Genomic DNA, 24418 nt, shown 5'->3' on the forward strand with positions numbered 1-24418 from the left:
GCGGGCTGCTTCCGTGGAGCTGCTGTGGATGCCCAACTAAATCTGCCTATTAGCTCTTTAACACAATGCGTGATGCCAACCTTTGTCTAAGTTACACATCCATTAAGCGACTGTTCTCTTTCACACAGCTTTCTCTGATTAAGCTCTAAACGTTATATACTATAGCCACAACAAGGTTTTGTTCATTAATTGATCATGGACTTCGTTGTGGGGATGAAGATGCAGCCTCAAAGGGCCCGTAAACCATTTAAAGGCAGAACTGTTAATGTGGCGTTGTGCCTAATTGTGCACGAGTCTGCAGTGAGCGCTGGTGGAATTCAACGTGTTTCCTCGTTTCGCTCTTTTCTTCGCTAGGCTGCGTCCATGTGCTCGTTAGTCACACTTCCTCAACGTCCGAGGTGGAAACGCAACAGGCGCGTGCATGTAGTAGCAGAAAACAGGCTTTATTTCGCCCAATGACAGCATCTCTAGTAAGCAGCATCCTTTGTATTGAACGCAGCGTCAATTGACGCTATGCCGGTTGTTCTTGATAGGAGCAAGGCAGGAGAGCAGCACGCGGGCGTTCGTTGATGGTTTGCGGGTCTTTAAGCTTGAATATGTGTTCATCCACGTAAAACAGTGTTATAGTTGTCAAACACCAATAGTCATTGTACAAGGTCTGTCACATAAATGTAGAGTAAAGATTCACAACTTCTGTGAGGACACGTCTTACCTGCGTGTTACATCAGTTGAGTAAACGGCGGGGTCCCCCACGTCTTTTTCCTTGTTTTTAGAAAAACCGCCAAGGCTAAAAGCATCGTTTCTGACACACTTATGAATGAGCTGAACTTTCTACAACTGAGCTAATGTCACTCTGTATATTGTAAAAGCAGTATTCTGGATATGGGAAGTTCTCGTGTGTATGCATAGTCAAATCTCATTCTGAAATAAGTCAATTATTGACTTAGAAAGTCAAAAGACTGTATTTTGTGGAATAGGCAGATGACGCAAGATTGGAGGCAGCAGTTTACTGCATGATGTGTCACTTCATAAAGTAGCCGGCATCATTGGCACATAAAACGGCAGATGCTCACTCTTTCACCAGGCAGACCGTCTTTTCCGGGAATGCCGGGAATGCCCGGAGGACCCTGTAAGAAAGAAAGGGCCAGGAGATGCATAAGATTCACGCAGAATCTGCATTAGGAATCTGATGCGTAGGTGTAGGTTAGTGCCTGAAAATTGTGTCGCAGAATTTTCCGCGTTCGTCAGCAAGAGGAATGGCCTTACGGAAGCACATAGCTCGATCGCACAAACACGCAGTTGCTCTCAGAATTTTGAAGACATAATTTTCTCATAAGTACAATCCTGGATGTAGCTTTATGATTATATGTGGGGTTTAACGTCCCAAAACCACCATATGGTTATGATAGGCGCCTAGTGTAGGGCTCCGGCATATTAGACCGCCCAAGTTTCTTTAACGTGCACCCAAATTTGAGCACATGGGCCTACAGCACTTTCTCCTCCTTTGAAAATGCAGCCGCTGCAGCCGAGATGTGATCCCGTGGTCTGCAGGTCAGCAGCCGAGTACCTTAGCCACTAGACCACTGCGGCGAGGTTGTATGTGAGCTTTACAACTTGCACTAAACGGAATTGTATTCAATAATCTCGTCATACTCTGAAGAAGCCCTATGGTGTGCGTTTTATTAACACAAAAGTGTTTATGCCGAGTCCACCAATAATTCGGTGACATATTTACCTCAGGGAAAATACGTTGAAAAAATTTACTCAATCAAATATAGAGAAAAATGTGCCGTTTTTAGGAATTCAACCGACGACCCCTCTCTGCACAGCAACGGAAGTCGAGCACGCCATATACTGCAGCATTCCATAGACTTCAACGGGTTAACAAATGTGCCTTTTAAATCTCCCAGTGTGCTCTCACAGCGGTCTTGGGCAGTGGGGTAGTACCATCCTCTCATAACGGTCAAATAGTTCATCATTAAGGTGGCTTCCATGATAAGCACCCACAATAATGTTTCTACGCCTCCGTCCTATTCCGACGTTTTCAATTAAAATGACATTTTCTCTATGCCTCAACACATCGTGAGGGAGTGACACTAGCCCAAAGGTCGTAAGGTGCATAGAAAAAAAGTTTTCAAGATAATGACACTCATTCTTCTTCAGACCGTCATCATTTTCTTATGATTCTTCTCATGGCTCTTCCCCAACGCAGGACATTCGCTGAGTGTTAGGTGATTTTTTTTCAATGTTTACACACAATACTACTCGTCTAACTAGAAATAGTTTATGCAACAAACCTAATTATGGAATATTAGTTTTGATCTTGTATACTACGACGTAAGTTATAAAGAGCAAAACCATCTTTTGTTATTTTACTGCTGCTCTGCATTTTAACTGCTACTCCGCACTCACTCAATTACTTCTGCTTTTCTACGTAATCCTAATCTGCCATTGGTGCATTCTTTGTACATGGTGTTCTAGGTGGCTGATGATGCAATTTATTATTATGCAGGAGCTCCAAAACGATTACATTTACGCGTATGCCTTCGACTGAATTCTTGCTATGCCCTAACCATAACCAAGACATAAACTGCTGAACAGGTGAAGAGGGGCGTTCCAGTTGTCGCCAAGTCGGCCAAGCTTGCTTCGCAGTGCATGTGAAGTTCAACACCATAGTTTGATGGGTGAAGCTTCTTTTAGTTTAACCTTGTTCTGCGTCAGGCGTTACCGGCAATATCTCCCAAGCAGTACAAAAAATGGCGCTGTATCATCACCACTTCTCGTCTCATTTCCTAGATGGCGTTTGTTCTATAGCAGCGTGGACAATAGGAAGGACGAATAGACGCCCGGACAGAAGCATGGACGCACGCAAGCACGATCCGATCCACTTCGGACGCACGGTAGCATGGATGGACGGACAGGCGGATGAACGCTTCGCCCCACTCATCATCATTCACACCATGGATATGCTGCGATATTTTAAACAATACGGAGCTGCAGTAAAATAACAGAAAATGGTTTCGCCTCTTAAAATTACTTCGTGTTATCCGAAATAGTGCACACTTTGAATTGCAGCTACGAAACATTTCACGCGAAGGCTTTTGTGCAACGTTGTCGCCGAAGGACGACACGACTCTGCGAGGAGAGTTTATTCTTCTGTTCCAGAGATGAAGCTCCTTAAGCCGTGGGTCGTGCGTCCTCCGTGCATGTAGTTGTAGGTGGCCACCTCTCGTTTAGTTCTTGGAATGTCCGCTACATGGCGGTACTTGTATATGTTGAATGTATTATGAAAAGATGAAAGATGGTGGTACTTGGAGGGTTCACAAGATGGACGGACGGACAAAAGGACGGACGATTCGCGGCTCACAAATAAAACCCTGCAAAGCTTCGTCCCGCTCATCATCATTCACTCTGTGGATACGCTGTGATTTTAAATCTATCTATGTTTCTATCAAGCCACCCACAACATTTAGCTGTCTGGGCCATTTTGATAATGGTACCAATAACAAAATTGGTATGGCCTATCATGACTGTATGAAGAGCATAAGTAATCATTTATAACATAAAACGATGACATGACGAAAAGAATGCCATGGTTTTAATTTTATGATCATGCTATTCTTGCGGTAGTTTCGTTCTCATGACATGTTGAAAAACTGGTATGGTATGACATGACTGCATGGCGAATATAGGTGCCAGACCCATACGTGGAAATCATGACACGCATGTCATGTAATCCATGACTACACGCACACTCATGGAGCACTCGCAGTCGTTTTCCTAGCTTCACACACACCTACTTTTGTATTACAGGACTTGCACGGATGACGAAGGTGTACAGCTTGTGCAAACATGGTAATCATGAGATGTCTTTCATATAAGAACATGAATACATGCCACGCTCATGGTGCGCTCGCGGTTGTTTCGCTGGCTTCACTAATACCAAATTTGGTGTCCCGTGACGTGAGGGGATCACGAAGGCATATCATTCGTGGAAACATGATAATAATGTCATGCATGCTATGTAAAAACATGACAACATACCACACTTATGATGGGTTCGTGTCCGTTTCGCTAGCTTCGCATATACCAAGTTTGGTATCACGTGACGTATATGGACGACGAAAAGTAAAAACGCGTCTAAACATAATAGTTACTATATGCGTGTCATGGAAAATAGCACTACATGCTACACTCATAGCGTGCTCGTGGCCGTTTTCCTAGCTCGCATATACCATATGATATCACGTGACGTGAATAGACGACGAAGGGGAATGACACGTCCACCTCGTAACCTTGTGGTGATTATAAAGTGACGTATCAACCTTCCTAATTCGTGCTTCGCATATCATCGATCCCAACTGTACCTGAGATCTGCGAATTTTTTTCGTTGTTGTCGAAACGCCAGGAGCGCGTCTAACAGGCGTCTTGTGCAGGACCTTTGTTACAAACGTTGGGGCGAATGCACGTATAGTTTTATATAGTGCAGGGGTTCAATGAACGCACTTTCAGGCATGGAACTTTAAAGTTTTAAATTATATTGAACGTAGTTTTTCCACTACCAGATCAAAACCACTTGATCCTCAAGTGGGCACGAGCACGAAAGTGCTTGTCTCGAGATTTTTGGAGCGCGAAAGTTGGCTGCACTTTTGCTGACTAAGAATTGCGGCAGCTTCCACTATAGATATCTCTTTGATACTCCTTGACGGTAGTTCATCCAATTCTTCGAGTATTTTGATATATGCTGTAGCACAATTAGCGTGCTCTTTGGTGGATCGTGTCAATGACCGCAGGAGCTGACGTTGTGACGAGTGATAACAGCCGACTTGCACCGAGGCAAAGACAAATCACGACCAGACTAACGAACGCTTAACTAGCAGCACTGCAATGACGGTCTTTATTTTTTGGGAAAAATTACGTCCCTTTTGCGTTGCCACGTAACTGCGTTCTATGGCTGTGACATTGCGTTGCGGAAGCGTAGAACTTCAAAAAAAGTGAAAGCTCTCCCAGTTAGGTGTACTGAAGCATCACTTTTCAGCGTCTTTATGCCCCATGCTGTTTATCAATATAAAAGACGCTGAAGTCATGGGCTCTGGAAGCATCGACTCCCTAGTGTTCTTTAACTTTCACCTAAATTGAAGTACACGCAAGCAAACGCGGACAACACACCCCGACAACGGGATGCGCGCATCGTAACGTGCAGAGCTACGATAGTTGAAGCGCATCCTCACGCCCATCGCAGCATTTCGTTCGTCATAACGGAAAGACGCTCAATTCGCCCTTCTATACGGATCTCGGCGTTCAACACTGGCGTGTTAAAAATCACGCTGCAGCCTTGAGGCTCAAAAAAACACAAACCGAATAGCCTGTGTAGGGGCGGACTGTTGCGCGTAGCCATCCACAATAACTCACCTGAATAATGGAGACATGCAGTATGAAACGTAACGTAAATGTGTTATATTCTGAAAATGCTGCATATTTATTATAAGAGACACGTTCTGCTTTGAAAGATGTAAGAACAGGCAAGGATATTTTCGTCCTAAATATATTGTGGTTATTTAGTATATAAAATTTCTCCCACGACGATCCACCGTCTCATAAAACACAGAGAATTTTTGGCGATGGAAGTAAGACAAACTCAAACACAATAAAGCAACCTATTTTTTTGTCGCTGCCTTTGATTTCACCACGATGATACAATAACTGATTTCATATTTGAAACACTGACACTAACACTTGATGTAAACGGCACCACGACTAGAATGTATGTTTACATGAGCATCAACAAATCATAAGTGTGCAACGGCGTTTGTGATCATGAAAACTCTTTTGGGTAACTAAAAAAATTCTAGCTGTGCGATAAAAGCTACTTACTCGAATACCCTGCAGACCTGGCACTCCTGGCCTTCCAGCGTCGCCCTGTGTTCACGAAAACGAAACAAAACGCCACAACTTCAATGAGTACGCGTGCCTATTTTGTTCCCTTCGATCTTTTTTTTTCAAATGAGTTCACACAAACAATTTATGATAATCAAGTCAGCTACGTTCTTAAAAATGACAAAAAAGTCACGGGATTCATGTGCTACAGGTTTGAAAGGGACAGAAATGTTTCCCAATCTCCGCAGCACTTTTACCCTAGGAATACAACCTCCCACAGAATGTCAAAGCACTGATTCGCTGAAGTTATCGCCCGTCAGGGACTCTTCTGGTCGACTCTCTTCAAATCAACACCAACCATGTAGCACAACAAGCCATATGGCGCCTTATGTTCCCGTGCATATGCTTTCAAACAGTTCTTTCAACACGAAAGTGTTTTATGTCAGGGTTGTTCAAGGTTTCACGGAAATGACGCCCTGAAAATAACCTACTGAAGGCAGCGAAAAATCTTTTGTCAACGAAAGTCCGATCAACAACAACTCGGTCAGTGACAACAGCCGCCGGGCATGCTATCAACTGCGCCATGGTGTATAGAGATGTATCAGTAAGCATCAACGAGGATACCTTGCGAAAAACTGTTCTTAAATTTAACTGTCATACACCAAGAGATACTTTTTAATGTATAGTAGTCACTAAACTACTTCTGTAAGGCTACGTCTTACTTTTCTGCCTTAACGGCTCCTAAAATGAAGGAATCAACCATGTTTTTCTAATTCATTCAATAAAAAAGTAAGAAACCTCGTTTTTTTTTTCGAATGCTACTCTTAGAAGTTACAGCATAGCAAGAACGTTTATCTCATTTGGCTTTTTTTAAACATTTACATTGCATACACTGGTAAGCGTTCATCTTAATATTTTCAGCACACAGGCTCGGAAGCGTAACGACAGCAATGATTCATATAGGCGCATATGGTTATAGTTGAGGTTTCGTAGAAAATGTCGCGACCACTCAGCGAGCTCTGTAAGCCGATATGCAAATAGCAAACGGGAAACTTTCTTCATCATGATACAGTACCCGCTGTCTTCTTCTTTGCTTCCAGAATACACGCGCCCATTCTTGTGTGTCATGATCTGAAATACGAATACTGTTATTCCAGCGAGGGGGATAAATGAATAACTGAAAGGGTTCGTGTTGCCGCTAACGACGTGACCTTATAGGGCTTTTTTACACGCAAAGCGTCTTATTGAAGACCTTTATCTCGTGTACGGTTACTTATGCGCATATCTTCTCTCTCACCTCTAGACATTCCTCCCAGCGGCATTCACACCCCCCTTGCGCATGCGCATCCCATCTCCCTTTCTCTATTCATACGCTTCACCCCTAACTACGGAGAGCCGGTGCAGGCAGCGTCTTCTACCGAGTTTCTTGATTGAAAAAAAAAGACTCCTTGCACTGCACAACCGTTCGCATGCTACATCACATATACAGGCAGTGAATATTGACATCCCAGGTAGTGTCGGTGGGGGAGATCTGTGCGTTGTTGAAAAATTAAAATTTGCAGCAGATGCGTTATTTAAAAGCGTACTTTGAGTCTCTGTGTCTGTGCGAGTCTTCTGTGTCTCAAGGCGCAATAGCAGCGATTTTCATCTGTAGTTGGAAACATTTGTCCATCACTGCGTGGTTTGCGCCTCACGGGTTTCTCCACTGCGCAGCGCTGTGATCAGCGCCAGCGTCTACGTTGATGCCAGTATAAGCGTTAGCACCTGCTGCTTCGCGTCTACACAGGGTTCTCTTTAGCAGGAGATGGTGTAACCTTTTCTATCAGCTGTCTCAGCTATATGGTGGTGTCCTGTCAGATCAATCGCCATGACAAGCGAGTGGGGGGGACGCAGGAGACAAGAAAAACGTGGACACTGGATGAATTTATTGTGAAGCAACACTAACTCGCCCAACATTTTTATTTTGCAGAGGGAGGTTTCAATACAATGTAATAAGAAATTGCATGCTAAAGTTTATGCGGTGACTGAAGTGAGCGCAAGAAAATGCTGCCCTTCATTAATGCGATAGTATGACGGATAGAATGAAACTGATTGCGATGTCACCTGTCACTTAATCATGTCAGTTAGAAGGATTGAAATGCGTCTAAAAAGTAGCACGGGCACTGAAATTTTTGATGTTTTATACATCAATAGTTTCACGTTTTAGAAAACGCAGTTTAGGTCGTAGGCACATAGCACACGCCTACTATTGTCACCTGATGCGTTTCTGAGAAGGTCTGCACAACACCCTCATTACTCGGTAATTTTTTTTTCTTTCGCGAAAAAAAAAAGTACCTTGAGGCGGAAAACTCGCGCCATCGTAAGTATCTCGAGTACACTTTAGGGGAATGTGGACAGGCAGGAACCACTCACTGTAGAACCCTTCGCTCCCTGAGCTCCTTGAGAACCCCGATCTCCTTGAGCGCCCTTCGGGCCAGGCAGTCCATCCGATCCCGGAAGTCCACGCAGACCCGGAGTACCCTGCGCAGGCACATACAGACCTGTTTATTCAGGCAGGCGTAGAGGCCACTCACAGCAGACATGGGCATAAAAGCGAAGAGGTACGAGGCACGCGAGCGGAACTTTACAAAGCTTTTCAGGTCTTACGAAGACCCCACGTACACTCCATCGAGGCACGACATTCGTCCATTGACACTTTTTTGCTTTCTGCTGCGCATATTGTAGCATAATTATCAGTAGATGCTGTCGCACTTCACGCAAAAGGTGGCGCAGAAACGCCGTTGGTGCATGTAGGAGCCGGAATACTCTGACAATTAGCCAACACAATAACAAACACACACAACGTTGCTGCATCTAGAGTGACTTCACTATGCTAGCACATACATATTTTCCCACTGAAATAAAGTTCATTTAATTGCGTCGCTGATGAATCAATCACCATCGGAGCTTGTTAGCGTCGACGCAATACCTGACCGCTCACAGACGGGGGCATCATGCCGTCCCGCCACGAGGGAATATTTGAGGGATATACGGTGTGCTTGTAGAGCCCCGTGCATGAGAGCCATAGTCGGTAGAACGCCAGCCGCCTATTGTTGTGGACGGAAAATTCAGGGGTTTGTTTCCTGGCAGCCAAATAATTTTCTAATATTTTTTATTCTGATACGCTAGTTTGCATTTCAAGCACGTCGTATCCTTGACTAAAATAGATCAGTGAATTTTTAATACTTACAGACATGAACAAGTTTCATGTTAAAATGCGCGAAAATACGGGACACTCTTTTTTCATTTTAATAAGTGAGGAGCTACTGTCGTGGGCGATTAGGGTGTTTTACTGAGTACACTTCCTTGTTAAAAAACATAACATATTGTTCTCGTGCTGCTCATTTAAATTTCGTACACCAAATGTTGCAGCAAGATATTTCTAGCTTGGCCCAAAGCTCGCTTTAGTCTTTTTCTGTTCTACGTGTCATTAAACTTATGGCAAACAAAAACTCGTCAATAACACGTGGTCAGTACTCCTCCTTCTGTATTTTTAGGATGTCTTACAATTCATGGGTTGAAAAAACAAACTCCTTGTACTTCAGCCAGAACAAAATATTCACTGCACAGTGCGATAAGTGAAGAGAGCGCATAGTCTTGCTCGGAGGTGTTATGAAATTTGACCGTAGTTTGCACAGTACAAAATACAACTTTGCGGGAGCACAAAAAAAACCTAATGTTGTCTCAGAGATGGAACAAGGTATTAACTTTAGAAGAAAGCCGTTTTTTCCTGTTATATCAAGCTCACGGAGCTGCAATAAGTACCACTGTGAATCACGAGAGCCCATTGATGATGTCACTACTGGCTCTAAGGAACTTGGGAAGAGGCCCTAACATGCACAGTTGAGATAATATCTGCAAACAATAAAAAAAAAAACATCGCACAAAACTTGGGGACTACAGTTTCTGTTTTGATCCAGAAAACAATTTCGTTTCTTAAATGCCAAGAACAACAGCATAGTGTCTCTGCTGCCGAACAAACACACAGTAGTTTTTATGCTCTGTAACCTGGTAGCCATCCACCAAATAAAGAACAAAGAATCCACAAAAACAGTAGTGCCACTGCCGAACCTCTTCCGCACCTGTACAATGACACGAAATGGCTGAGCTCTACGACCATGCTGCGAATAACTTCAGATACTTATTGCCTGAGAAAAATGGCACGAGCCCTTATTTTAGGTGATAAAAATGGCCGCAGAAAAAGTATACGGGGTCTGCTACTGCACTGCAGGCTTTAGCAGGCCGCATACGCGCTCAATACTGCCATTAAGTTGCATGATAGCAAGACACTCAGTAGAAGTATTACGAGATCTCTAGCGTCGATCAAGCTTGCTATTACGCTCCATTCGTACCGACAATTTCAGAAAAAGCTTAGAAAACAATGCAGGTGTGTCACAATAAATTGAAATGTATTTGCGGAAGCCTGACCATACGCTTTTTATCAAGCGCTTATGTTTCAATAAGCCGTATGGGCCAAGATAGCTTCGGTACTTGTTCGGCAAGGATTTTGCATACTCTCTATTCTTGCGTCACACTAGCTTTCCTCTTGCTACCACGAAGTATCTGCGTAGTTTCAAAAGTACAGTATCATAACTTTAACAAAATGTCATGGCACTCCAAGAAAATTTCACGTGTTGTTTCTTATTTTATTTCTATAAATGTGCTAAACGTCAATAAAATATAAACAGTATTTCTTTCGTGCGTTTTAATAGGTTAGGTAATGATTGGAGCAACTTTAGACGCATACCGATTCTCAGGTATCGCGTAATTATTGGAAGCAGCCACAATAGGTCTGCGAGGGAAATAACAGAAGCTGAGAAATCCGCCGTACAACTTTGTTTCCTTAGTAGAACTTTCAAGCAAACAAAATAAATTTTTCAGAAAAGCGTCGCAAAGCAGACATCAAGGTGGCATACCATAGATTGTGCTGATAATGTCTCTGTCCGACTTCGCACGTTGCCGTTAGTATGAGCAATGCACGAACAAGATGGTTATATACAGCAAGGGTCTTAGTGTTAAAGCCACCGCATGATTCAGAGCAAACGCCTCCCTTCATTTTTGGAAGATCTGAAAACGTCACAGTTTTGTCGCAAACGCGAAGCAATGAGCGCGATAGCATCAACTTGGAAGGTCACGCGCAGAACAGCAAGCAAATCGAAACGTGCCCCGCGTTTCTCATCCACAAATGACGCATGAAACGTACTCACAGGTACAGGTGAACGCGAATAAGCGTCTGAGTTGTTACTTCTGTGTGCCCGAAAAGCGCGCTCACTTCACAAACGGAGACTGTGCCATATTTCCAGTGACTTTTATGCGCCCGGTAACTACCACAGAGTTGTTCCGGTGAAAACTAAAAGCCAGCCAAGACGTGCGATCCTCTCCCTGCGAGATAAGGGCACACGATTGAGCGTTCACCCCCTCCGCTACACTGTAAAAACGGGCCGTCCTTTTGACAACCATCTCTTCATCTATTTTGACAAGTCATCGGCGTCAAACGCAAAAGACGGGGCTCCGCCGTCCTTTATTGAGCGGAGAAAAGGAGGGTTGAGAGACAGGAAGGGAGAAGATCTTCCAGTGCGCTTCTGCTGTCTACCACACGTCATGTGACACGTCACTCTCTCTCGCGCCCCTTTGAGCTTACCCTTCCACGAGACAGTGGAAAGGAGGCCGTCGCTGCAGTGCGAGAGAGAGAGAAAAACAGCCGAAGAAGCCGGTTCATGCATTGCCAACCTGTTCGTGTTTCTTCGACCTTTGTGCGGGTGTTTTTTTTTCGCGTCGAAAGGAGCCTGCAGCTTGGTGCACCATTTTGTCTAATTTTTTGCGTGGTGTACTGGAAATACCGAGGGCCCGTGTAACGCGTGTTCTGCTCGAAGCTCCAGCCTAAACCCAGGTGCAAGGCGAGTGTGCTTATGTACTTCTTTCGTCTGCGTACATCTTTCGGCTGTCCATGGTTTTAACATGGCACCTAGTTTGCGAGTAGCGAACAAGCCAGCGCTAGATTTCGCGGGTTGTGGAGTTGACTTCTTTCACAAGTTGGTGCCAATTCTCTACTTGCAGTATGCATTCGAGCGACGTGCATGCACCGCAGGAGTTTGCTCCGAGACCGCCGTTTTGGGAGGTGCTACCACGTGCAGCGATTTTCAGGTGTCAGCTTGTGTCTACGATAAAGAAAATCCTCTTCCTGTGAAAAAAGCAAAAGAAAACGCGAGCGTACCAGGAGCACTAGCGCGTGTTTGTTGCACTTATCGCACACTTTCGATCGCGATTGAAAGTGGTTATGGTGTGAAAACCGGAATCGATTGGTCGAGCACGTTATAATCCTATGTACCGCTGAATACATTAAGAGCACCTGATGAATTACTTCGTAAGCACTTTTTGTTCTTCCTTTTTTTCATCGATTGATTGATTGATTGATTTGTGGGGTTTAACGTCCCAAAACCACCATATGATTATGAGAGACGCCGTAGTGGAGGGCTCCGGAAATTTCGACCACCTGGGGTTCTTTAACGTGCACTCAAATCTGGGTATATGGGCCTACAACATTTCCGCCTCCAACGGAAATGCAGCCGCCACAGCCGGGATTCGATCCCGCGACCTGCGGGTCAGCAGCCGACTACCTTAGCCACTAGACCACCGTGGCGGGGCTTCCTTTTCATCTGTTCGTTATAATATCGGCGCTATAAGCCCATGATGATCATCACTTATCTGAGGAAATAAGTAATGTGGACGATACAGCCGCAAACTCGTAAAACTATACGTCAACCAGAAATAGTTTTTTTTCGTCTAGTACTGTGGCTGAAAACTGCCCCTCTTCCGCGATTTCTTACTCTGGTTCTCGACCGCCAGCCGTCATAAAAGGCAGACATTGGTAGTTATTTTCAATCGGGCAATACTACCCTGATTCGTGAATCGCAATCGAAAGTGACCTTAGCTTGTAAATGCACATGGAAGCCTTAATACGTCGCGGAAAAACGACCAAGATGGGAAAAACAGAGTGTAATTTGAGAAACATTGTACCAAGAACAATCATGCGCGGGTACTGACTGAATTATTTAAAAGACAAGTTCCTGCTTATGACACCAGCAGATATAACTTCGTTGAAATTGACAAACTAGAGTTAAGTGCAGCGCTATGAACATGTGTAAGCAATTAAAACACAGTATGTTTAGGATGACTCTAGGAGATGTGTCAAGTGCTTGCAAGTTTGTATGCAAGTTACTGCATGCAGCTGTCTAATAGACATCATTCACTGTCTGCTAATATCTTCAATCGTCTTTGGTTCACAGGCCTTGTCTGAAGAGTCAACACACACCTTCTGGCGTAGACGAGTCAACTTCAAGCATATTTGGTCATGGATGTCAGTGCAACTTTGACATTGCCAAGCGAGGTATGTACTTATTATCTCGTCACTTTTTTATTTAGTCTACATGTTTTACCATTTCTGGTTACACGCGCATTTCATTTGCAAAGTCAGACCAGATCCCCATTTATGTCTTCTAAACTCATACCTCTAATTTGATGTCCAGGCCAACTCTCCTTATGCACCCTAGCCGCAGTTGCTTGGCATCATTGTGAAGGAGGCTTTTACGGAAGTCGAAATGTCGTTTTCTTTTTATCTTTTATAATTCATCATGTATTTTCTCCCTTTCAATAGTGTGTAGGCTTATAATATGAACTGCCTTATTAGATGCTTATTTGAAACAATCCAAGACGGCCCGTAGAAGATTGGTTATGATGTGCGATTTATATAGATATGCCTGGTTATTACAATTTTTCTCCCGAGTCTTAATTCCCAGCATGTCGGTGAAGAGAGCCTGGAGAGGATGCCAGCGCCACCTCATCTTGGGTCATTGGCGAGTAAAACTTTCTGCTTAGAAAATGAATTGTGTAGCTTAGCTTGTAATTCAAGGCAAAAGTTCTTGGAAAGATAGAGATCAAAAATTCGAGAACGTGGAGTGTCACTGAAGCAAATGTTTTGACACGTAAACTTGTCTTCTTCAAGGCTGCAGCCTTCAAGAAGACAACTACGCTTGTGGAAAGGCTTTCTCTAGCGACAATGCATGATCATGAATTTTTCACGTGAAATATTGTATTTCTATGGCTTGGCTTGGCCTGCAAACTGTGCAATATGCGGATGGTGAGAGGTACTTTAGGCAGTCCCAACCTGCTCCACTAATGTATCGCAGGTAGGATGCACTTAGAATTTAGGAACGAGGCTACCTCAAAGTGTGAAAATTCAGTGTTTCTTCATTTATATAAATGGTTATCTTCGCCACCCACTTTAGTTGTAAAGACCAAGCCAGACAGATTGCTGTCAGATTGCTGTCGAATACGTTCACTTTTAAATTGTGCTATTTACCGCATGAACAGCTTGTCTCATAACTTTGTGCCTATGCCAGCAAACTTAGACTACATTCTGCATATCTATTTTCTTTCCTAGAAAGATGTTTTTTTTTAAGAAGCATATGATAGTTTGTTGCGTGTTTTTTTTTATTTCTCGTGTAATATCTGTTTGTAAAGCTATTTCCACTGACAGGTAATACGTGTTTATCTAAGAGTAACACCTAAGCCAAGTGTCCCAACCATTTTGGTAGCCATGTCAAATGTATTGGGTCATTTCATATCAAGCATACCCAGTCAATTTTCGACCATCTCCGATTGCACAAAAAAAGAATTGTGCAGTTATATGCGGAAGTGAGTAGAAGGTATTGAGCCATTATATTTTTCAAGAGAATTTTGTGTTGCCCAGATGTCACTTCAAAGTTTAGGCACCCAAGTGAAACTGTGTCACACTAAATAATTTATATATTGCTGGTTCGATCAGTTATAATGATACAGTGATTTCGTTATTGTCAAGGCGCTACTCTCTCAAGACTCTGATAGGTTATTATTTTATTTTTATTTTTCCCCTTGGCAAAAAGTTGTAATATGCTTCATGTTTGGAATTTTCTATAAAAAGCACAATTTTTTCGCAATACTGTAACATAATAATGTTTTATGTTTTATATGCTCCCCTATTTTATTCATATGACAAAAACCATTACAATTGCTGCCCAAAACTTCTGTCTGATGTCCGTTAATTTCATAATACAGGGTCTGTCTCTCACAAGTTACTGCAGTTCACACATTTCCAGCGTTTTGCTTTTGAAGCCCAAGTATGTGATTGGCACAGGCAGCATGGATTTATTTTGTCATTCTGTTTTTGTTCCCAAGTACAAGGCGCAGATCAACCCTACTAAATGACTAAGTGCTGTGGTATGCACGCATGCACGCACTCATACTTGTGAAAAAGTTATTTTAGTTGGATAAATGGTATTTGAGCTGTTAATCAAGATGAATACCGGACTTCGCGGGACGTGGCGCATTCAGGAAAATAAATGAGGGGCGGAAAAAACTGGCAGTACTACAGACGAGGACTGCAAAAAAAAAAAAAGGATTGCTTGGCAGATTCAGTCTTGCAACGCTCGATGTTTCTGTGAAAGAGGGGAGAAGGGTGGTAAAGTGAACCCACATGACAGCCCGGCTCAACATTCTAAGATGGAGGGGACATTGTAGTGAAAGAAAGAGAGAAAGGAGAGGCCAACCTTTAGAAAACTAGCCATAGTTTCTGTGTTGATGACGGGAGAGATTACTATCCTTGCTGCTGCAGTTTCTTCTCTTCAGTCATGCTGCCCGGGCTGTGACTGCAGTTTCCTTTTTCTTTTTTTTTTTTGGCAGAAGACGGAAGTGTAACAGTGCTAAGACAAAGATTTGACCTGGGAAATGCAACAACGCTGGCTTGTGAAAGGAAGAGCGGAAAAGAAAATTTTTTCGAGCCCGTAACGCTCGTCGTCACGATTGCACGTGCATCACCTTCTGTGACCTCCGAACGTGTGCACGGTTCTTTCAGTTGAGCAAACAGGTCAGCCTTCGCTTATTTCTGTGAAAATGCAGTTGGCTTAGATGGCGTATTGTTTGTGTCTTTCATTGATTATTTGTTTTGTTACGTTGCAGTGAACTTTTCCTTATTTTGTGCTTGAAGCTCTTTGTCTTGAAATACATGCTCATACAATAGGAACTTTAAAAAATGTTCACAATGACGAGTATCAAAACAGAGCGGGCAGTGCAAACTAGAAAATAAAAAAATGCATAGTTATCTCGAAAATTACTTTACAAAGGAGATGAAGCTAGACTTTCCTTGAAGACAGGAATCATGCAATGTGTAAGGGCCCACTTTGCTAAAAGTATGACAATGGGCACGCACCTAAATGCGACTGTAATAATCAGAGTTATTATTTGATACCATTAGGAAGTTATCATGAAGGGCATTCTTAAAGCCGTCAGCAAAAGTACCAAAATAAAATAATTTTACTCAAAAATCACTTTCCACTGTTTAATCAAAGGCAGAGCTATCAATTTAGAAATAATATATAGAAAACTTTGGCCAGTTTTGAACTTTCCTCGCATCAGGGAGGAGTGTTTTTATCATGTTGCGGATGTCTCACACCGGATTATATCGGATGTGCTTCTTAAGATATTGAACGCTCATCGTGTGTGTGTGTGGGGGGGGGGGGGGGGCTAGTTTTAGAAGTTGCCTATATAGACTCACAGACGTATAGTGTCAGTGTCTTGAGTGTTCTCAGTTTCCGGGCCTCTCACACAATCTGCAGTTCTCATGTATACTTATTTTTTTGCTGAATTATGCAGGAATAAATCAGCTCATCTCTTGCGTTATCAATGAATCTGGTGGACGGTCCTTCAGGGAGGGTGAAGAGCTGTTCTCAGTAGCCACGCTCTCTTCGTTTGTCGTGCATCGTTTTGCAGCATTATGGGGATCATTTGAAACCTTTGTGCTGTTATTTTCATGGCATCTGCCTTATTGTGTTTTTTTCTTTGGTGGGTTTTTCCATGTTGTTCATTCTTGTCTTCTTTTCCCAAACGCTCGGTAATCATCAAGATTTGGCTGTTTATTTCTAAGAAATCAAATAATAAGCACTCAAGTATTTTCTTGAATTTCATCCGCTAGAGCGCTATAGAAAAGAATACAAAAAACATCTACGTGCTTGCATAAAAATAGGGACGTCCTTCATCTAACCAATGCGTGAAACGATCAGTATACAATAAATAAACAGCGCAGCAAAAAATTTAAAAAGGCCTTCGTCCATCTCACTGAAATTCCGTTAGGACGAAGTATGTACATTGGTAAAATACTTCAGAGGTACCACACGAAAGCTCCGCATAGCCGGAGTGAAAAACCCGCGAAAAATGCTCCGGAGGTGCCACGTAAATAGTCCGGCTACCCGGAGAAAAATGCCAGTAAAAAGTCCTCCGCACGCACCACGCAAATGCTCCTGTCAGCTAGAGTGAAATATCTTTTAAAAGGACTCCAGGTGTGCCACACGATTCCTCCGACGAGTCGGAGCAAAAATATTACTCCTGATGTCCGGAGAGAAAATTGCTATGAATTGAGCAGACGCTTGAGGACAAGCGTTTTACTCACTTCCTAGAATTCCTTCATGGTTAATTAGGCTTCTACTGTTTCTAGGTACACATTCGTCTTTTCTTATTACCTCGAGAAACCTTGAGATACTTTCTTCAAAATACTCTCTTGCTGGTCTCCAGTCAGGATCAAAGTGAAGTCCAGCCAATCTAGAGTGCTATATACTACGCTACGCAGTCATCATAATAAAATTAAAAGGTAATTCGTCATCATTCTCTATTGCCAAATACGTCGGTGCTGAGGACGTGATGGCAAATCTGCCTTAGGCGGGCTTGATGTCAGATAAGCAATCGCGTTAGTGCGACTTAGAAAGCGTTTTAAAACAGCAGATGTACAGGCAGTCATCGCACAATGCGAATAGCATGACCAGTGGGCAATCCAATGCTTGAACCCATTTCAAAAGCTTCCATTTGTTGAGCTATTAACTAAGGCGCATGCCCAGTTCAAGCATAATTCCTCATTGTTGCCAGCCACTGCATGAATGATTGGCAGAAAGGTCCTCGCAATCGTTTAGCGGACACCGTGCACACTTCTCAGAAAAATAACGAAAAATACCATAGTGAATGCCGGCCCACTACCCTGAAAATTTCATATGCCGTAGTGGACATCAAGAAAGTGTGCTGCAATAGATGTTTAGAAAAGGTTCTCAAAGACCGCTCTTCTAGGATTCGCTATGAGCTTGCTGCGCCTTCGCGCAGGCCTGGCGTTTTTTTCAGAATACGACAAGCAGTCTTCTGAGTACAATTACGAAAATTTCGAGTGAATTTAGGATTAGTTTTTTTATAAATATGTTTCTAAATTGACTAATAGTTTTTTTTATTTTTAGCGCAATAAATTTCCCTTCTTTGAAGATTACTAGACAAATAAAAATGAAGAAGATAAATATTCACATAAGGTACTATCTCTGCTGTAAATATGAACAAGCTATGACGTTCACGCAAACAGAAATGGCGCCACATAACCATAGCGTTTTTTCGCAAATTATTAAAAATACTTAAGTTGGTCAGAACGCAAAAAGGTAAAAAAAGCTATTTCTTCATGACTTCTAATTGTGCTAAGCAAGAAGTTACTTTAGATACATAGTTGGCGTCGCTGTTAGTTGATTGCGAATTTCGACAAACACTCAATTCGTGACATAACCGTCCTCACCCGGCGATGCTTGTAGATTTTTTTTTGGTTCGAAATTTTTTTTGTTTGAAAAAAAAATAGTAATGACGAGCTGTTCTCTCCTACAGGCATAATAAAAAAAATACGAGAAAATTGTAGATATCACCTATACTACGTTCTTTGATGTCTCGTTGAATCGACCTCAGATTTCCTTATATGGTGTGTTCAGAGCTTGTGCTGGTAATGAGTTTTGTCTAACTTCGCATATCCTGCGCAGCACCCCTGCTATTTTGACGAGTGCTACAGCAAGGTATATGGTGCGAACCAGACATCCACGTCGTACATTCCGCGTGTTGCGAAAACGAGCACGTTTTGGTAGGGGGCAACAGCTCACCCTCTCTCATTTTTTTCCTAGCTGCGCAATCAGAATGCTTGTGAAATTATATATTTTTCACACTTGCGTGTTACGGCTCATAATTCGCCTAATATAGAAAACTAAAAACGCACAGCTAAGATTTGACCGCGTCACTACATTTATACTATCGCTGATTCAATACGAAGCTTAAACGGAGCTCTTTGTACGTAATTTTGATAGATGGTCCCCGTACGCCTCTGTAGAAAACGTGGCCGCGAAACGAAAACTAAGAATAAACAAGCGAAGCACGCTGTGCACTGATATTGGCGCACAGAACATCGGTCGCCGATAAACTGTTCTGTTGCAAAGCCCGTTGACTTTAGTACATGTGGCTTCAAACATTTAACATTATCATTAGTGGCCGTGTATACTATAAAATCTACTGAGCTGTTCGCCTTTTTGGGCTGAACCCTAATAAATGGTCTCAAGATATTATCGACTACTTCTAGACATTTGGGCGCGATTTGCACAAGGTACTGTATACACGTGTGAGGGGCCGGCATCATGACACAGAAAGAAAGGAGCATGCGTGGCGATATAACAAGTATACTGTCGTTAAGGTACTGATGTTCATAGGAGCACTTTTAATGGCAGTAAAGGCTTCATGTTTAAACCATCCAGATTTTACGCGTATACATAAAGCAATCTCTCTTACATCGAACCAGTTAATTAACGTATATTCGGTTGCGCTATGTAACTGACTGTTATCGATGCCTTCATCAGAGATGAGTAAATTGACACGTGTTACATGTCCTCACCCTTTCTCCAGGAGGTCCTTGGGCACCTTGAGGTCCACTGGCTCCTGGCTTGCCCTGCAAAACGTTCACAAACCACCAGCGCACGAAATGAAGCACAGCCTTCACCGATGAAAAAATAACATTTACATAAGAAAAAGAACTTGGTAAACAAGAAGGTGTCCCATGCTACTACAACAACACAGGCCTGCGCAATTACTTAGAATTCAAACATGACACTGAAAGAATTCTTTTTTTTTGCCACCTTCATGCACAACTTGGTACTTCACTCACTATCATTTAACGACACTGCGTCTACAGACAACAAAATATGCAGGGTAGTACTCGGACCAGCTAAGCGGTACTTAACCAACATCTTAGAAAAGCGGAAGTTTCAATGAAATGCGCAGCACATGTTTTCCTGGGCAGCACCAGAAACAACTCGCATTTATGTGTAAATGACGCGTCATTTATCCCCGGGCTTCATCCTTGCGCTAAAATGTCAGACACGATGGGTCAATCTGAAGCAGAGATGAATAAATGCGGAAGACTCCGGCGGTTTCAGCCTCTCAGAAGTGTTTGGCTCTGTTTGGCTCAGAAGCGTCTGAGCCAAACATTGCAGAGTAGCACGCAGCCAGGATTTCGTACTTCGTTCTCAAAACCAGCTGGAACACAATCGCTCTTCCCTTGGCAACTATTGCCATAAACACAAACTTTCGCGAGTTCATAAGGCTTAAATCCACGAACGTTTGCTGCTTTGAGCCTCATAAGCTGCATAGTTATAGCAGCTGCAGTGGAATGGCACGACGTACCAGCGCTCTCCTTCGCAATCCTTCTGAGGTTAAGCAGTGCATTCGACGACAAAAATAACAAAGAAAATATTGTGCTCGTTGTCATCAGTAGTGCGTGATGTAACGTCTTTCACCATGCCATCTCTCCCTGCTTTGTTTTCGGAGAATTCGTTGGAACGAGACAAGAGACAAAACGCTTAACGGCTGTGAGAAAACCTTGCAGCTGGGCTTGTATTTAGCGGGTTTAAAAAATTTTCATGGTACCCGAATCTTGAGGCAATATTTATATTTATTTATTTATTTACTTTACCCTAAGGGGTCTCACATTATAGAGGGTAGGGTCATGTTAAATATCACAAATGAGAAAGAACACTTCATAAATATATACAAGAACAAAACTTCAATAATTGAAAGAAATATACAGAAATCGATTACATATGAACTGCATCAACAACACTGACGTAGCAGTAGCGATAACGCAGGTAATAGATGTTCAAGAACAGCAATCTGAAGAAAGAACAAAAACAAAAATACAAGACATATATACAGGGTCTCCACGTAAATTTAGCCGAAGTTTAAAAATATACCTGAACACGTAATTACGATGCGAATAAGTGCATGTTACTCACAGTTGCTTGGAATTAGACTATGTTCTGTGTTCTCAAATGTTGTTTATTAGATATGTTGTAGATTGGTTCGCAAGACGTCCGATTAGACAATTTTGAACTTTCTATCTGTTAAGTATTAGTGTTTTTATGCTAAATGCAAATGCCTGCAAAATATAAAAAAACTAACACTTGACAAACCCACTCGCGCGTCAGTGCGCACGATGATTCTAGTGCTCCCTATCGTTCCGCGTACAAATTACATGCTTGTCTCGCAACAGTTCATGACAGCAATAAGCAGTCACAGTGGTTGTCGTTCTTGTTTCCGATAGCAAAACGTGTTCATAGTAAAGCCACCACCATTGTTGCGGCCCTGCCTAGACAGAATGGGGCAAATGCTATCACCGTTCGTACGCGGAACGTTCGGGCGTGCTAGAATCATTGCGTGCACTAGCGCACGAGCGGGTTTTTAACGTGGTATTTTTCGTACTTCGTGGGCATTTGTAATTAGCAGAAAAACACTAATACCTGACAGATATAAAGTTCCAAACTGCCTAAGTGGACGTTTTGCAAACCAGTCTACAACTTTCCCATTGAATTTTTTTCTCTATCTTCCTTTTTTGAAAAGTTAGTTTAATAAACATAGCCAATTAAATAATAATTGAAAACAATAATGTTTAAGAATAATATTTGAGAGTGGGCAGTGGAACGGAGCGGCCGCCACCATGGTCTCATTCAACCACTTTTTCCTTTTCGTACAGTTGTTCGCAGTCATCAGCACGAGCTCGCCGGACCGCGTGGAACCACATGCGCCTGGCACGCCATACGGCACGTGCCCTCCCCAGCCCGAACCGAGCCGTTGTTGCCCGGTGCCACTTCAACCTCCCGTTCCGGTAACCCCTTACGCTGCCACCAAGCCAACCGCATCGACATCGTCGAGCCACCCAGAAAACTACAAATACAGCCAGCCTTGCACCGCACGCCTCAGTGGGCAGTAGAACGGAGCGGCCGCCACCATGGTCTCATCCAACCACTTTTTGCTTTTCGTGCAGGTTGGTCCCTCCCAAGATTATAGCGCTAAGCGATCTAGCAACTATTGTCTGCTGCTCCTTCCATGCCCACATGTGTTGCTTGATATAGTCGCAGAGTGTTTTGTTGTTATAAAGGAACTTCTTCTTTGCGGGGATATTGAACAGAATCCTGGTCCGAATAGCGAAGTATTAGCCGCCATCAGCAAACTAACTGCACACTTGGATGAGCGTCATGACAACTTGCAGAAGACTATTAACGAAGTTAAAGAAGACCAGTTGTTACTTGATTCCAAAGTAACAGATTTAACCACCTGACCAACTGTACTTGAACAGAAGGTTATTTTTCTCGAGAGCGTTCCAGACAATGCACAGATACAAGGTCTTGTAACGGCTGCCGTGCGACACGAAAGTGTCGCTCTCTGTTCACGGCTTGATGACTTCGAGGATCGCTCTCGCAGGGAGAACCTAATTTTTTATGGGATATTGGATTCTGCTTCAGAAACCTGGGCTAAGTCGGAGCTAAAAATTCGTGAAATCCTGTCTGCGTCCCTTAAACTGGAACTTCCTAATGAGGCCATCTCCCGTGCACACAGGCTTGGAACATGTACAGAACAAATGTCGACCTGTTATTGTTCGCTTCAGTTCGTTCAAAACAAGAGAAAGTGTCTTTACTAAGTAATCGATGCTTCGCAGCACCCCCGTGTCAGTTAGCGAAGATTTATGCAAGGCCACGCGCCACATCCAGAAAAAGCTTTTAAATTTCGTGAAAAGCACTGGGCAGCCATATTACTTGAAGTATAACAAGATACTCATCAACAAGAAAGCCTACGTTTATTGTCTGGTCACCGATCGTGTAACTGAGGCAGGACCTATTTATGATAACCCCGTCCACGTTGCTCCCGAAGTAAGCAATGCAGAATGCGCAGGGGCCAGCGCTCCTCCTTCACATCAATAGCTAGATAAGCATTTTCGAGCTCACGAATTTTCTTTTTTGCTATGTAATTCTCGAAGTGTTACTAACAAGCGTGATGCCCTATCTGCGCTAATAGATACATGTCTAGCTGATGTCGTCGTAGTAACTGAAACTTGGCTGTCCGCTAAAATTGAAAATAACGAAATATTTAACTGTTCAAAAAAGTTTAAATTCTACCGCTGTGACCGGGGTACGAAGTGCGGCGGCGGCGTATTGATTGCCATTAGCGACGAGAGTAGCTCGTTCAGCGTGCCTGTTGTTTCACCGCTTGAAGTTGTTGTCGCTTGTGTTCGCATTGCCCACAAAGATATTGTTGTTTGTGGCTGCTACCGGCCTTCTAACCTTACTACCGGTTTCGCAAATTAATTACACGATGTACTAAATAAGTTGCGAGTAAGGTTTCCGGCTGCGCCTATGTTTCTCCTAGGTGACTTTAACTTCCCTAATGTTTCGTGGTCTTCCCCTTTCCCAATAATTTCATCAACTTCTGCTGACAGTGCTGCCTTTCTTGATGTGTGTTCAGACTTTAACCTTACCCAGCTGGTTAACGCTCCAACCCGCATTACCTTGTCCACCTCCTCAGTTCTAGACTTGGTGCTGACCACGCATCCCGACCTAATTAAATCCCTATCAGTTATTCGGGGCGTAAGCGACCATCTAGCTATTCATTTTAACATGACTAAAACAACTAAAAGAAATGATAGCTCAAAATTTTTAGGGACTACAAAAGAGCCGACTATGTATCAATCAATAATGAGCTTCAGCTTTTTCTAAACGATTACCTTTCGCAATTTCTGGAAACGTCCGTGCAACAAAACTGGAATTTGTTTAAGCAGAAGGTAGCAGAACTTACCAATCATTTTATTCCACTCCGCAGAATTAGGCAAAACGCAAAGTCCCCTTGGTTCACGCTTACACTAAAACTACTACTGAATAAAAAGAAACGAATTTTTCGAAGGGCAAAGCTAACTAACAACGCGGAAAGGTGGTCCGCTTATCATCACGCAGCTGACGAGTACACTCGCGCATTATCCGTTGCAAAAGAAAATTATTATCAACAAACGCTTCCCTCCCTGCTTGCAACTAAACCACAGAAATTTTGGCAGATGATTAGAGGAAATGAAAAAAAGGCGATAGAACTAATCCATGATGATAACAGCCGTGTACCAAAAGAAGAGTGTTGTGTCATTTTAAGCTCTGTGTTTTCATCGTGCTTTGTTAAACCTACAGCACTTTCCTTTCCCGATACCCCCACCCACAACTTTGTTCCCATAGAACCCCTTTTATTTGACTGTGTCGGCATACAAAAATTGATAGAAAACTTGAAATTAGCCAGTGCTCCAGGTGAAGACGGTATCTGTGCAAAG

General features: G+C 43.0%; 1 protein-coding gene across 1 annotated transcript in view; it reads right to left on the minus strand.

Moving 5' to 3' along the window:
• LOC119172983 (uncharacterized) overlaps positions 1–24418 on the minus strand; it is a 1299788-nt gene that overhangs the window by 772991 nt on the left and 502379 nt on the right. The window contains exons 22-25 of the mRNA XM_075893951.1: positions 19676–19729; positions 8290–8397; positions 5875–5919; positions 1074–1127 (exon numbers count right to left, since the gene is read on the minus strand). Of these exons, the coding sequence (XP_075750066.1) occupies positions 1074–1127; positions 5875–5919; positions 8290–8397; positions 19676–19729 (261 nt within the window). The remainder of the gene's footprint in view (positions 1–1073; positions 1128–5874; positions 5920–8289; positions 8398–19675; positions 19730–24418) is intronic.

This window comes from Rhipicephalus microplus, chromosome 4 (genome assembly GCF_043290135.1).
Source record: "Rhipicephalus microplus isolate Deutch F79 chromosome 4, USDA_Rmic, whole genome shotgun sequence".
Classification (NCBI taxonomy): domain Eukaryota; kingdom Metazoa; phylum Arthropoda; class Arachnida; order Ixodida; family Ixodidae; genus Rhipicephalus; species Rhipicephalus microplus.